The sequence below is a fragment of the Salvelinus fontinalis genome, chromosome 32 (genome assembly GCF_029448725.1).
Source record: "Salvelinus fontinalis isolate EN_2023a chromosome 32, ASM2944872v1, whole genome shotgun sequence".
In the NCBI taxonomy this organism is placed as follows: domain Eukaryota; kingdom Metazoa; phylum Chordata; class Actinopteri; order Salmoniformes; family Salmonidae; genus Salvelinus; species Salvelinus fontinalis.
Window position 1 is genome coordinate 32,426,151 of NC_074696.1, and position 17,059 is coordinate 32,443,209.

The following is a 17,059-nucleotide window of genomic DNA, read 5'->3' on the forward strand; positions in this document are numbered from 1 at the left end:
GTAATGAACATTGGTTTCCTTCTTCCCCCTGAAACAGCTCGCCAGCAGAGGCGACAGTGGTACATGTTGCCAAAGAGAGCAGCCCTCAGACCTGTAGTCTTTCCCTGGACCTCGACCCTCCGCACTGCCAGAACTGCATCTCCTACGAGGCCCGGCTGCAGCGCCTGGTCTGCGGACACTTCTACTGTGACCATTGCAGGGCCCGCATCATTAACCAGGCTTTCAAGGACATCGAGGGCCTCTCGGACTACCCCTGTCCTATGTGCAACTCTATCCGTCAGCTGGGAGGCACAGTGCCTGAGCCACAGCTCCGCAGTAATAGCACCCCCACTGTGTCTGTGGGCTTCAACGATCCCCCCTCCCCCACATCCTCACCGTAGCTCTGTTAATGCAGGTCATCAGGGAAGAGGAAGAAAAGGACTCTGGGACTTGAAGTAAGATAGTAGAAAGGCACTTTGGAGTCTGTTTTAGTGGAAAAACAGACAATCAGAGATTCTGGGTTTTTAGGAGAACTGACTTTTTGTCAGTGCGCCAGAAAATTATGCTTTTCTTTTCATTCTTTCATAACGGATGACATTGGAATCAGTGAGGGTTGTTTTTGGCTGCTTTATTGCATTTTATGTATACAAATCTAAATAGAAACCTACATTGAGTAAAAAAGTAACAATTTAAAACTGGTCATATAAAATACATAAGGACTGTATAAAACAAAGTTTATATAGATCACATTTTGTACAAATGGATTTATGAATCATGCACAACTTGATAAGCGAGAAGGCAGGGTAATAACATGACTGAACAGTCTATAAAAAGATTGCAACCTGTGTTAAAAGGAATAACACGCAAACATTAGTCCCAAGTTATATTAAGTGTCGCTAAAACATGTATTTACATGGTAATTACACAGACATGTTTAGTGTAATTACAGTGTAGGTACACATTAACAATCTGGTAAAAAATTACATTTATAAACGTATTGGATTTGCAAAAAAAATTAGCTTGGAAACCATACTCTTACAACAATGTGAACAATATACCTGCCAATGTAATTAATTACCATGTAAGATTGGTTGTTTTAGCTACACTTTATATAAAAGTGAGACCCAAACATTAAAGAACTACATTTCTTAACAATGTATGTGATTAATGGTGAGCAGACAACTGCCATAAAAAACATCTGTAACACACCATTACATACACGTAAAAATATATATGATTCACACAAATAAGCATGATGGGAGAATACACCTACCAGACACTTCATGAAATATGATTTCCAATAGCTAACACAAATACAGTCAGGTATCTACTTGCAGCCAAGTGTCAGCCTCCTCCTGGCAGAGGCAACCAGGGTTTTGGCTAAAATGACAAGTTCATGATGTCATTGACCTTAACAAGGGCCCCAGGAAAGGTCAGATGACATGAAAATAGAGCTCTTTGGCCACGCACAACAGTTGTGGGTTTGGCGTTGAAAAACAGAAGCATTAGCAGAAAAGTACCTCATAATTATGGTAAAATAGAGTGGTGCATTTTTTATGTTATGGGACTATTTTGCTTCCACTGGTCCTGGAGCCCTTAAGGTCAACGGCATCATGAACTTTACCAAGTACCAGGACATTTTGGCCAAAAACACTTGGGCGCAAGTGGAGGATGACACGTGGTTGCAAATGGATCTTCCAGCAAGACAATAACCCCAAGCACACATCAACATCCACAAAGAGATGGTTAATTGACCACAAAATCTACATTTTGCAAAGGTCATCTCAGTCTCCGGACTTGAACCCCATTAAAACCTGTGGTTTGAATTGAAGAAAGCAGTCCATAAGCGCATACGAAGGATGTAATGGTTCTGGAAAGATGCTGTATGGAGGAATAGTCTAAGATCCCTCCCAAGGTGTTCTCCAATCTTATAAAACATTTTAGAAAGAGGCTCTGTGTCGTTATCCTTGCAAGGGGAGGGTGCTGGAGTTTTACCACTATCTTTTTTCATTTATTTTTATTACTGGTTAAACGAAAGCTCTTTCTCTGAGCAATTATATTAGTATAAAGTAATCTAAATCCCCATTTTTTTTTACCATGAAATATAGCTTAATATTTGTATTATTTATTTTATACAGTCTTTTTTGCTCATCTTTTTTAAGGGTGCCAATAATTATGGACCTGGCTGTGTGTTTTAACAAAAGGTTAATTTCTTCATTTAATTAGGACAAGCATACAATGGATTGCACTTCAATTGATATGGCTTTTGTTTGTAGAAACAGGTGCCAGATCTATAGATATTGAGAACCATGGGAAATGCCTTACCCTGGCTTGGTAGAAAAACTAAAAACACTAACCGATACTGTCAATGAAAGAAAAAGCGATGTAAATGCTATCCAAGACTAATGGGCATCACGTCAACTTATTTTGCGCTGCTGTTGCTATTGGGATATGATTACATTCAGGAAAGTTAGGGCAAGTTAGCTAAATCTCTTTTTGCTGCTTATTTTCTTAAAAAAACATACCACAGACAATTCCATCAAGAGACATATAGTAAGTAGGATACAATGTTAAACTCAAGAAGACATTGGGACTATGATACAACATTAGCGTGATGTTTGGTGCATTTTATTCGCATTCATTTTTTACTGTAGCTGTCAGTGTGATATTGCCATTGTGATATGACATAGGCATTTAATGGTATTTAATGTGAACATGAGTTGATTCTCTGTGTGTTCTGACCCCTGAATAAATGTGTTTTCTAAATGGGTCTATTTCAAGTGAATTTCGGAGTAGCAGATCGCATGACTAGATAACATTTCGTGCCGGTATGGTAAAGCCTCTGTGAAAATCCCCCAAACAACATCAATTCAAAAGAATTCAAGAAGGATCCACTCTAATTTCATAATGGCTGAAAGATTAAGCCTAGTCCTGGACTAAAAACCCTTTCCATGGAGCATTTATGATGGAGATTCTACATGGATAATGTTTTTTTTGTCCTTTGAATTTTTCTATGGGAAGCGTATAGCTGCCAAAACGCTTTAATAAAAGTCTTACCTTGAGAGTAACTTGTGGTTAGGGGGAAACAGCAATCCCATATATTACTACAAACTTACGTTTGTTCACTGTGTTTGCTATGTTTTTGTGTTGCACACATTACTCACATTTGAACAGTTGTTAGCACCAATGCATTTGTCAATCTGGATATCAGTATCGGCTAAATCACTTGTGTACATTTTAGCCTAATAATAGAGTTAAAAATGGCTTAGTGACAGTAAATGATCCTGACTTAGAATGATAACGCTGAAAGTTTAGTCATTAAGCTGCAAGGCCAGAAAAAAACTGTTGGATAACTGACATTCGTGTAAACAATCCACTCTAGCAAGCAAAGCTAGGCAAGTAGTTATTTTACGAGTGACATCAGTTTGAGTCGGAGGAGCGGTTCTTTCTTCGCAAATAAGGCTGGCTATCACTAATGATAGACTCTACAGATGTAAGATCTTTATTTAACCTATGTTGTCACTGCAAAATAATCCTGCAGCAACAGGATTTGAACGTTTAGTCCATAATATTGCTTGAGCGGTGGTTAGGCGTTCATCTGGCCAAAAGTAGGCTACATGAAAAGTGAAATACTATATAACCGTGTGTTAGTGTGGGTTTTCAGTAAATTTATGTCAATTACAAAAGTTAATCTGCATTTCCTGTGGTGCAGGAAAATTCTCAGCAACAAAAGAGTGATCAAATTAAGATCCTACCTCTGTATATAAGATCTGTAATGTAAGAGCAATACATAAATGTTCAAATAACTTTCATAGTCCTTAATGAAGTGATAGATCATGCTTAAGCAACAGACATGGGTCTATTTTGGTGAGAAAGATCGTTCTGTGACAATATCCTTGTGATTATGTCCTGTACGATCATTAAAGGCAAGTGAAGGGCTTTAACTTTACCCATGTGGTAGCGTTGTCTATCAGCATAGAAAGGGAATGAGAGGAATGATAACAGTTCATTATTCCATGTGAATTTCACAAACCCAATAAAATGGCAGCACAAAAGGACCTCAATGACTTCTTATTATTCGATCCTGGTCCTAAAGATTTCACTCTAAACTAGCACTAACATATCCGATTCAACTAATCAACTTATTGTCAAGACCTTCAGAAGCTGAATCAGACGTATTAGTACTGGGCTGGAAAAAACTGCTGAAAGATCTAAGAACACTCACTGTTTTTTAATTGAAAGCTCCTAAATGGCTGCCTTGCTAGTCTCTATACAATCAATGGTTATTGGCCACTTTTCCTCATTCCATCTCTAAGGCCAGATTCCAAACTGACAACCAACTTCCTTCCATCTGCCCTTGACTACCAACTCGCAGATCTGATCGGACTGAATAGGTAAAAGCCATATGGTGGAAGCTATGCAGAGTTACTATTATGTTTCCCACACCTATGTAGACTTTTTGAGAACCGCGAGGGGGAAGTCAACGTGGGCAGATGGAAGTGAATCAAATTATGGGGTTGGAATCCAGCGTATACCTAGCAGGTTGAAGGCAGGGTGGCAGTGTTGGCTGCATCCAGTTGGCCAACAGCCAGCATCAGGATGTCCTTCTTTTCCTTATGAAAGCGAAGCTCCCGGCCGGCCAGCCTGGCCTCCTCAAGTTCTCGATCTGTTGCCGCCACCTCCTGGGCGATGGTGCCAGCCACGCCTTGCTCTCGGTTCACCCAATCAGCAGCCATTTGGGTGCGCATGTCATCATCCAGCGCCCTATGGGAGTAGTGAGCCAGCACTTCCTGTTAGGGGAAAGCAAAATAAAAAAGGTGTTAGGCCGGAATGGACCTTATTGACGCCATGGCCATGATCATTAGAAAATTCAGGCTAGCTGGGTAGGAAACAGAAATGCTCCATTAAATCATTATATTTTTCAACTGTACTGGTGTCCTAGCAGTGCAGGTTTGATTGAGTTCCAGATTATGTTTAATGATCCTGAAATGCCTGGATTTGAAACGACCTGGAACCACAAATGCGTGAGCTGCGTGGCCAGCAATAACATAATTTCAAATGAGGAATGTGAGACGTCTGGGTGAGCTAATTACTCCAGTGGCTCAGCCCCTCTCCTTAACCATTGAGATGAAAGGCATAAGGCCAGACCAAATAGAATACTTAAATCAGTCAAGAGACACACAGAGCAAAAGCACTCCGTAACCCTAGAAAACATAATACAACTGAGTCGTATCTATCCCAATCGTGGAGTTGCTGGTTGCTCTTCCTCCTCTTTGACTTGTGATCTGAATGGCGTAGATTGGCAAAAGGCAGGTTTGAGCCACAATTAGATTATTCAGGTGAATTTATATTCATTTCATGAATTGGAAGTTGCCTAAATTGACCCCCATACTGCAAAAACGATGTCAGAAAGCTCCAATTTTTAGATTAGCAAACATGACGGATGGGGGATGAAATCTTAAAGGTGAGTGCATAGAGCCTGAACATGTTTATGTTCGAGATCAGATAAAGTCAAAGAAAAATGCTTTAAACTCTGGTAAAACATTTTTTCAAACTTGAATCAAACTCCGATCAAGACTCGTAATTGACGCCTTAAAAGTCGTTTATGTATGTAAGATGCATGAGATAATGAGGACTGAACACAAACATTTAGGTCACCCGACTCTGCCTGGAACGGAGTCACTTCATAGGTATTCATTCAGCCCACACAATGTGGTTTAGATAGGATGGAATGGCATGCTGAAGGAACTTAACTCAAGCCAGAGTGTAACTCAGTCAATTATCTCCAGTGAGTTTCAGCCCCATTCTGGACTTCAGTTGAACTGAGATGTGGTGCTGGCTGTACCATTTGAATTATAATTAAATACTATCACTGGCAGTCTGTAAGGATGAGGGATATGTTTTATTTTCAAAACTTGATGGATTTAATGGAAACTGTCAGGCAAATGTTTTTCTCAAATAACTCTTTCGTTTGATCAGTTATTCTGTTGCTGAAACAAAACAGAGAAGTTTGAGTTATGATGTAGCTATATTTCCCTTCCTTTACACCAGAGGGGTATACTACAAAGGAGGATCAATGAGTTAGCCAGCCAGTTTTGACAAACAAACAGAATTAACTATAGATTCTCTGATTCATTAAGAAAGATAAACTTAAGTATGTGTTTTTGTTTCTTGAGTCAATTACACCATATTCATTTCAAGTTAATCTTTCTAAACAATAAAAAAAAATTCAGAATATTCAAGCAAGTTATCTGGTATATTATTTGATCCTGCTTTGATGTATACCCATAAACCTTCAGCAGAAGCTCTTATCCAGAGAGACTTACAGTAGTGAGTGTGTACATTTTTCATACTTTTTCATACTGGTCCCCCGTGGGAATCAAACCCACAACTCTGCCGTTGCAAGTGCCCTATCAACTGAGCCACACGGGACCCAGATGTGTCCAAATATTTTTCTCTGAGGTGCCAGAAATGGAAACATATTCAAATTTGCTCACACACAGTTGATGTCGGAAATGTACATACACCTTAGCCAAATACATTTAAACTCAGTTTTTCACAATTCCTGACATTTAATCCTTGTAAAAATTCCCCGTCTTAGGTCAGTTAAGATCCCCACTTTATTTTAAGATTGTGTAATGTCTGAATAATAGTAGAGAGATTGATTTATTTCAGCTTTTATTTCTTTCATCACATTCCCAGTGGGTCAGAAGTTTACATACACTCAAATAGTATTTGGTAGCATTGCCTTTAAATTGTTTAACTTGCGTCAAACATTTCAGGTAGACTTCCACAAGCTTCCCACAATAAGTTGGGTGAATTTTGGCCCATTCCTCCTGACAGATCTGGAGTAAGTGAGGCAAGTTTGTAGGCCTCCTTGCTCGCACACGCTTTTTCAGTTCTGCCCACAAATTTTCTATAGGGTTGAGGTCAGGGCTTTGTGATGGCCACTCCAAAACCTTGACTTTGTTGTCCTTAAGCCATTTTGCCACAAATTTGGAAGTATGCTTGGGGTCATTGTTCATTTGGAAGACCCATTTGCGACCAAGCTTTAACTTCCTGACTGATGTCTTGAGATGTTGCTTCAATATATCCACATAATCTTGCTTCCTCATGATGCCATCTATTTTGTGAAGGTGAAGGTTTTGGAGCAGTGGCTTCTTCCTTGCTGAGCGGCCTTTCAGGTTATGTCAATATAGGACTTGTTTTACTGTGGATATAGATACATTTGTACCTGTTTCCTCCAGCATCTTCACAAGGTCCTTTGCTGTTGTTCTGGGATTGATTTGCACTTTTCTCACCAAAGTACATTCATCTCTAGGAGACAGAACGCGTCTCCTTCCTGAGCGGTATGACGGCTGCGTGTTCCCATGCTGTTTATACTTGCGTACTATTGTTTGTACAGATGAACGTGGTACCTTCAGGCGTTTGGAAATTGCTCCTAAGGATGAACCAGACTTGTGGAGGTCTACAATTGTTTTTCTGAGGTCTTGGCTGATTTCTTTAGATTTTCCCATGATGTCAAGCAAAGAGGCACTGAGTTTGATGGTAGGCCTTGAAATACATCCATAGTTACACCTCCAATTGACTCAAATTATGTCAATTAGCCTAACAGAAGCTTCTAAAGCCATGACATAATTTCTGGAATTTTCCAAGCTGTTTAAAGGCACAGTCAACTTTGTGTATGTAAACTTCTGACCCACTGGAGTTGTGATACAGTGAATTATAAGTGAAATAATCTGTCTGCAAACAATTGTTGGAAAAATGACTTGTATCATCCACAAAGTAGATGTCCTAACCAACTTTCCAAAACTATAGTTTGTTAACAAGAAATTTGTGGAGTGGATGAAAAACAAGTTTCAATGACTCCAACCTAAGTGTATGTAAACTTCCGACTTCAGCTGTACATACTTACTTACTTTTTGCACATAACAGTCACAAGTCATTGCTTTCACACAAAATAAACCAAAAACATTTGAAGAAAACAGAAAAACAATTGTTTGAAATACATCCCAAAAAATACTGATTGACACCAAATCAGGTCTTATTTAATACCAGGACAAATACCAAATGAAACAAGCCTATGAAATAAAGTGATACCAATAATCAGTACTCTTATCCAAATGAGATCTTACTTGACGGGAGCATTGTCTCTCTCTCATGGCCTTCAGGCTTCCATTCCAGTGCAGAAGCTGAAAGACTGTCATCAATTCCTGAAAGAAAAAAACAGTTCAGCGACGACAAGCAGCATTGTTGTGTGTGGCTGCGCCACATGGAAAGCACTGTTTGGCACTAAGCACAATTTCAAGTTTGATTACTAACACAAGGCAGTGAGTTTTTAATGCCAAAGTCACAAGATTTAATGATTTAAGGCTGGTAATGGGAGCTAAGATGTGGCTGGGGTGGCAGGTAGCCTAGTGGTTAGAGTGTTGGGCCAGTAACCGAAAGGTTGCTGGATCAAATCCCCGAGCTGACAAGGTAAAACTCTGTCATTCTGCCCCTGTGTTACCCACTATTCCCTGGTAGGCTGTCATTGTAAATAAGAATTTGTTCTTAACTGACTTGCCTAGTTAAATAAAGGTTACATTTAAAAAAAGAGGGAGAAGGTCAATAAGTAGCAATCATGTGTTTGCATGTGTAGAGCCCTAAATCATAAGCTGTGGTTTGGAAAAGACCAATCCATGCATTAGATTGAGTGGATTTGGATGACAAACAATGAAAAGACTGGAGGCCAGCAATTCTGTTCAGATTTGTTTGCCAGACCAACATGCTCCTAGGAAATTCCTGGAACCACATGGTTTTGCTCCAATTCTCTTCTGCACGCATGATGGTCCTCACACTCCTTCATGTAGTGGGTCTCATTATCTAGTCCTTGACATCTACATACATCTCTAGTCCTTGACATTCCTGATAAGTGCACTTTGAATAAGTCAAATCTCTGTTTAAGTGTGTCAAGTCCCAATTTACTTGATGTACATGTACATTATTTCAATTGCTCCCGAAACTGGCATGCTCTGCTTTAGTTCATGCTGTCATGAGTCTCAAACCGTTGCATTTATCAGGTTCAACTGCATTCTTTTCTTTCATTCAACCTGGGAAACCAGAGTGGTAAGTCATAAAGCAGAAGTGATGAAACCAGACAACTTTAATAAACACTCAGAAATAACTCCTGGTTTTCTTTATCATAAATTAAGCTATAGTTTAGGGCTGATCAGTAAACGTTTATATTTTTTCATGAACTGGAATTACAAAGCTAAATGACAATATAGTTATCTATCTGCTTTGTGTAATTAGCAGTAGTTTTGGAACCATTAGCCATGTCTGTGTTAACATGTATGCATCTCCCTCTTTTATAATTCTGTACAAACCATAATATCATTTCATATTCTCCAACAAATCCCATGCATGTGTTCTGTGTATCTGTGTGTGCAAAGAATACCCAGTATTTGGATTCCTCATCTCCATCATCTCATCTCCATGTTAAGGGAAGCCATGTTTCCCCCAAAAATGTACCAGGATTTTTTTTTTTTTTAAATAACATAAAATAATGTATCTTTCGCCTCTGTGTTTTGGAATTTTCCTTCTATAACATCTGCTAACCATGTGTATGTGACCAATACAATTTGATTTGAGAGGCTGAAAGTATCTATATGGAGATAGCATCCGAGCGAGCAAAACAGCGCCCCTCTGTCTGTATGAGTAACCCATCTATCTGATGCCGTCTGGTCAAAAAGAGTATGATATTGTTGCCTCCGGTAACATTGAATGCAAGGGAAGCCAGCAAGCAATTGGTCTCTTAATAAAAAAGCATACAATAATAGCCAATCAGAGTTGAGCTAAACTGAATGAGCTCAACTGTGAATGGTCCTGGCGCACCCAAAAAAAGTCTCAAGGGAAGATAGTTTGCATTTGGCTTCACATCACATCAAAAGCCAAATGTCATTGACAGAAAAAAACTTGAATTGTTGCATCTCGTTGTGTTGTTGTCCTCCGGTGGCTAGCTAGCTAGCAAAAATGTTCCTAAATTAGCCATGGATGGAGATAGGGATTTGGAGATGTGGTTTTGCTTAATTCTCCGTACTGGCCAAAGATTATAACGGTGATTCTGATCCTACCATAAATTAATACATTGTGTCCCTGGCCTGTGAGGATGGAAGTAAAATATGTAGCTAGATGTAGTAGGCTAATGTTAACTAGCTAGCTCATCGTTACAAGCACTTTAGCCAGGTAGCCTAGGACAACAAAAACTAAACGCATGTACTGTATGACAGATTCATAGACCATTTCGTCAAAATGAAAGAAAGGAGGATGGCATTGGCGTTTCTCTACAAGTAGGGTGAGTCAACATGTTTTTCTACTTACGCACATGCACACACAGAAATCAGTACCATGGACAGCCACATTATATTTATGTTGATAGGACTAAATCGATTTTGGTATATTTTAGTTGTCACTGTGTTACACTAAGCATGGGTGATTTGATGATGTTGAAATGTTGAAGTTGGAATGGAGCTGGAATAGTGGATGCAGCGACTTATGGTAAGTCTCTGGTGTTCTAAATTAATAGTTGTTTAGTAGTCTGGAAATGTCAGAAACATTAACTTGTTTGACCATGCTGTAGGTCTTTTAACTGTTTGTTACATGCAATATGCTTTGTGGACTCCACCAGACAGATGTTGCTCTCTGGTTTTGTGATGAAACAAAGGGATTTATTCAGCCACTGTGTCTTCTTATTGTCTCGGCCTTAGGTCTATATATCACGGTCGCAAGGTGTATGAACTAACAGGTTATAGAGCAAACAGCCCAATTATCACAACACAAAGGTTCTAATATGGCTTTTTTTTCATGGCTTGGCTTCCACAGTGATTTTACCCACACATCGCTACTGATCTCCTAATTTCCTACATCCTGACCAATGTATCATGGTGCCACCAACATTCCTAAACTAGCCTCATATACAGTCCAACCTTTTCCTTTTCTTACATTTCATTGCCGTAACATCCACTGTATCACTATTTACCTGAAACTCCAACATTGATTTTCCTTTGTTGGACTCCAGCATGAAGCGAAACGCCCCGATTCCTGTGCTGGGGTTGTCTGCCTCTTCTCGGTTTCCCTGTAAAAGACAAGTAGAGTCCAATCATCCAGTCTTTTTCTCCTTAAGAGCCCAATCAGATTAAGATCTTACCCTCATAAGGACATGACCTTTTAATAGGAGCTACAGTATGGATTATATTAAAGACCAGTGCGCACTGCTTCTGTTAATGTACATTGAAAAATACATGAAATGGCACTCACATTAAAGGAGGCCAGCGCCTCACATACACTCTTCTCAATGAAGTCATCTGTGATGCGGCGGGAAGGATGCTCGTTGAAAACCGAGTTCATCAGCGCGATCTTCGCAGCACTACGTCTTGCTTCAGCCTTGGTTGGACAAAACTGCCCAAAGTAAAGCATAAAACATATTTAGTACTTTTCTGAATGTTTTCCAAGTCCCCCCAAAATATATGTTGCCTTTGGCATAAATTGTAACGTTATGAGCCTGTGATTCACGCAATATCATAATATGGGTAAGCCAAATTATCGTATGGGTCTTCTGGAAGTCATATATATTTAATTTTAATAATGACCTTTTTCTTGAAAGATGAAGCACTTGAAATGTATGTTAATCTTGTTTCATGTATGTTTCAGAATGATGTCTAAGTAATATCAATGCTTCCACTTCATTGCTATCGTTTCAAAGAAAGAAAGAAAGAGTTAGGAAGGATAGAGGCAAAGGAGGCCCCGTGCAAATGGGATGAGGGGGAGAATGTGGGGAGGGGTGTCACGGCTCCTTCTAAACTCAATATTTGGCTCTAATTACAACCAGATGAGCCACCATATGAGTTTCCAACCACAGTATGCATTGTAGCCAGCCAATTGGAGGAGAGGAAGAAATGGCAAAACATTTAATCATCCCATGGAATATTCTGGTAGGCTCAATGCTTATGTTCTAGTATGATTTAGAATTGAAAATAACATTTGAAAAAAAGATTTTACATTAAAGCAGTCATTACTATTTCAGTGATACTGGTGGATTATTTAACAAAGATAGGAACACGGCTCATACTGTATGTAATTATTTATACATTCATGGATGAGATCAACAGTGTTTTTCTACATCCTTATTTCAGTTGAATTTAGAATTTCCTTATTCCATTTTTTTATGCTAAGCCTGAATAAAAGTAAGGTCCTACTCCTACACCTTGCTAACATGTTTTTGATGGACCCAACAGCCTGGAGTTATCGACATGGTGGCGTATTTCACCTCAGCAGTGGTTCAGATCCACAGACTATTATTTGAGATTAGCCATTGGTTAGCTATTGAATTTAATCTTGGTTTGTAATCTCTTGTAATGCTGACAAGAGACAACTGCTTTAATTTGGGATTCCCAGTACATATTGTTGTGGAAAACTCAATTCTGCCACCACAGCATACTATACAAAACTACACAATTTTCACAAGAGCAGGCTGAAGCTAGAATTCTATCGCTCTCAACTTCTTTATTCTTCAATTTAAACTTTTTGGTCTGTATATTACAATTCAGCTTTTAGCTGTAAAATGTGTATAATCCACCTTAACCAATAATAATACAAATTTGATATACACTGAGTGTATAAAACATTATGAACACCTGCTCTTACCATGACAGACTGACCAGGTGAATCCAGGTGAAAGCTATGATCCCTTATTGATGTATGTCACTTGTTAAATCCACTTCAATCAGTTTAGATGAAGGGGAGGAGACGAGTTCGAGTTCAACCAATGAGCTTCAGCCCCTCGTCAATTGAGTGACAGCTAGCAAGTGGCACATCATGCACACACAGCAATGACATTGTGCACATATCTGCACATATGTGACATAGCACACAATTTTAGGGGACCACTTTTGACTCATGAGCGCTACCTTTAACTACTGGCTAAAAAGTATAAAAAAGTACTCAAGAATCTCTTTAACACATTCTTGAAGTATTCAGATAAACAGCAGAACAGTATGAGGAGAAAGTTCCAGAAACATCCGGGTCATGTTCATTAGGTAAGAAACAGAAGAAAATGGACTGAAACTGGGAGGAACTACCTGTACTTCTCCAATAAGAAACTCACATTTTTGTGATTCACAGGAATCACCTACACATACTAGAAATGTATGAACTCACGGTACGGCAAGTCTCTTTGGATAAACATTTTTGTTGAGTGTTATATGACTCCAACAGAATATGGGTGCACAGTCAGCAGTTGGTAAACAAAGACACTGCATAAACATTGTTTTCAATTGCACAACGTTTTGCTACGGGGTGCCCCCATAAACATGTCCCAGGCCTAATTAGTCGCTTGCTCTCCCTTGACATTTCTCAAGACAGTTCAGAAGAGGTTCCCAGTGATTGACATTTGATCTGAAAATCCAGGGCCAACTTACTCAGGAAGATCAAGTTAGATTGGCAGAATTGATTTAGGTAGAAGCATTTGTGCATGAGTAGAGTTGGACAGACGGATAAATCCCTAAGGTTATGGCCACATAGGGAATTTCATTCACGCAGCTACACAAACACAATTCTAAACCATTATACTGTAGTAGTAATAATAAGTACACTTTTCAAGCACTTTCACTAACTCAGAGATACTATACAGAGGGCCTTCCACCTGAGGAGCGTTTTAGTGCCCACAACTTTATTGAGACAGCCTACGGTCACAGGTTAGCTCACCTGGAAACTCCCAAAGCAGCTTCCCCCTGGGAGACTGACGTAGCAAACATAGGGTGGGTTGTTTGATGGGACCATCTCATACACCACCAGCGCCCCATTCCTGAGGTCTGCCCCTCTTGACTGCTTCATCTGCCAGAACTCTTGCAAGGCTTCCACCACGTTCACTGGATGAGACATAAAATGACACAGTTTAACATTAGACTGCATGGAGTCATAAAGGTAGACTCAGCGATATGACGTAGATGCAGAAAGTAAACGGCATAGTGGGTCAATCTCCGCAACAACTAAGAGCATTGAAGCGCGAGGCTCAACTTCTCCGCTGTTTTGGTCCCATGGCTACCACGCTGTATGATAGTATAACACACTTACACAGATACTGTGTGTGAGTCTTGCATCTCGCTCATCGCAATAGCTCAAGTTATAAATGCTGAGTCTACCTTTAAATATGGTCCGGTGTACTCATTTGGTATTCAGGTTTGGATTTAAGAAAGAATAAAAGTGACACAGTGGGATATTGTGTATGAGCGAGGATTAAAACTTGAACACTGCTTTTGCACATATTTGGAGATATAATATAAACAGGATGTTTCTGGCTAAGTAAACAACAAGGAACAACCCACTGACACACTGAACTGACTGACTGACACACTGAACTGACTGACTGACACACTGAACAGACTGACACACTGAACTGACTGACTGACACACTGAACTGACTGACTGACACACTGAACTGACTGACACACTGACACACTGAACTGACTGACACACTGACACACTGAACTGACTGACACACTGAACTGACTGACACACTGACACACTGAACTGACTGACACACTGAACTGACTGACACACTAAACTGACTGACACAATGACACACTGAACTGACTGACACACTGAACTGACTGACACACTGACACACTGAACTGACTGACACACTGAACTGACTGACACACTGAACTGACTGAAGCTGTCCAAATTGCGTTGACTTTCAAGGCCGTTATATTTAACCAGGCAAGTCAGTTAAGAACAAATTCTGATTTACAATGATGGCCTAACCAAAAGTCCACATAGACTCAAAATGATTAAGGAGTACACAACATCATCATACTTATGTAAATGAAATTTGAATAGGCCTACCCACATTTAATATATTGGGTTTTTGAATGATAGTATAACATATAGGCTAGGCCTACTCTAAAACATTGGAGGTGACTTGAAGTGCCACATTTCGAATGGAGTGCCCAAGTGCTATGTAAAATGAGCACGCAACACTATCCTGTAGTGAACTGCATCCTGTAGTCATTAGCCTAGATATGACAAAATATCGGCTATCATAAACTCGGTATGTTCATGTAGCCTACTGTTATCAACTGGATGGGCAGTTTTGGTGACACACTGTATGTTGTACATGCACTACTACACTATTTCATCCCTTTCGTCAGTTTAATCACAGTTACAGTGAGTTACATTTCAACCACGGCCAGGGAAAATCGGAGGACCAAAATTCTGCGACTAATTTGTTCCAGGTTACCTCTGCCATAGCCCTGCGTATGCTTAGCAAAGCTCCGAACAACAGCCTCCACCGCCTCCTTCAAGACCGCCGGGTTCCCTGGATTACATAGACCGAATCCAGCCACCCCTGTTCCGAGACCCGCACTCCCAATAGTGCCGTGAAGACTGTGGAGTTGAAGCGGCGGGGGTGGCCCGGAGGAAGCACATAGGGAGGCCGGGGGAGGCAGCAGAGGTGCGGTTGGAACTGTAACCCCGGGCCGGAGAGAGGAGCGTAGGGTCCCAGTCGATCCAGCTCCAAATCTTATCCCTGGTTGAAGTCGCTGAGGGCGGATAGATTCCATTGTTGAAGCGTAAACGTCAACAGTAGGGGGAATACCAATAGAGGAAATTCGTGATGTAAATACTGGTTTCCTCGCTGATAATGTAATGGAAAATGACAAAAAACGAAACTAAAAAGATAGTGATAAATAAAAAAGTGTTTTCCTCACGGACAAAAAATGTATTCTGCCAATCCCGTTAGTCTTTGTGAGGATTAGGCTGCTTGGCTGTCAATCTTGGGGTAGGGGCGGGGAAATCAGAGATGTGGAAAAGGGGAGCTGTGAATAGGCCATTTTCTTGAACCAGCAATGCAGGAGGAGGAAATATTAGGACACAATGTAGCCTCTAAAACTGTAAAGGAATTCTGTTGAAAATCCACGCTCTACAAGATATTATTAGGGTAGTGTAACTTACATTGTAATACTTTGGAAAAATAGTAGCTACTGAAATAATTATTCTAATGCTTTAGGGGTAAAGATATTTGGTAAATGACCATGTCAACATAGTGATAGATACCTTTAAATTATACTACTTTTTAACCATTTATGCAACGCACACTATCCATCCATCCATCCACCCATACCCCCATCCACCCAACCACACACCCACTCAATCATCCATCCATCTCCATCCATTCACCCCATCATCCATCCATCTTTCTAACTAGTCATCTAACTTCACTATCGCTGGTCTAGATCAGCTGGACATCTAACTAAAACACAGACCCTAAACCAACACATCTAACTTCATAGTGTGGATTTAGATCTACACCAACTAACCACTCCCTAAATAAAGATCCAGACCAGCTAGAGCTAGGCGGACCAATTACTAACTAGACTACAGATGTAGTATCTCAGTTTGATCTCTCCTTTGTTGCTGAAAATGTTCATACAAAGCAGAAAATGCAAACTTGTAGTGTATTTGAGTTTTAAAAAGGCTTTTAAAGTCTCTAATTTCCACTTTGAAATGTCAAACTGGATTTGCTCTACCAAAAAAATGGATAAACTCCTGAAAATCACTCCGCAATTTCCTGGTTGCTAAAACTCTAATAGTTTGCCTAATTTCAGTTTCTGTTACAAAACGAGCCAGAATAGTGTAGATAATCATTGTACCATCCAAACCGCGGGGGAAATATATTTTCCCTAACCAAAAAGATTGTATTTTCAGCTGTTTCAAGCTGGTGTACAAAACCGAAAGTAAAAGAAGCAAAAGCAGTGTTTAAGAACAGGAAGGGAAAACAAGCACACATAGAACATATCTACAATTTCTTAGACTTGCTTTCAAGTAGAACGATAGCTCTATAACTCACATTTTTATGTGAATTTGATCAGGTCACCCAAAAAGTGACATTAATTATAATCCACATAATAATTCACATTTCCTGTTCCTGCAGAATTATTTTCCTACTGTAGCAAACTGGCTTAAATTAAGATCCTACATCTGTATAGACCTAGACCAACTAGATTGTAGATCTAAACCAATTATACCAACTAGACATCTAACT

General features: G+C 39.8%; 1 protein-coding gene across 1 annotated transcript; it reads right to left on the reverse strand.

Moving 5' to 3' along the window:
* Positions 1–592: 592 nt before the first annotated feature.
* Positions 593–15,795, reverse strand: LOC129831102 (LIX1-like protein). Its single transcript, XM_055894134.1, has 6 exons — positions 15,257–15,795; positions 13,723–13,886; positions 11,278–11,418; positions 11,000–11,095; positions 8,115–8,192; positions 593–4,769 (listed from the first exon to the last, which is right to left on the reverse strand). Exons 1-6 carry the CDS (start codon positions 15,576–15,578, stop codon positions 4,515–4,517), a joined length of 1,056 nt encoding a protein of 351 aa, XP_055750109.1. The 5' UTR covers positions 15,579–15,795; the 3' UTR covers positions 593–4,514.
* Between the last annotated feature and the right edge of the window lie 1,264 nt (positions 15,796–17,059).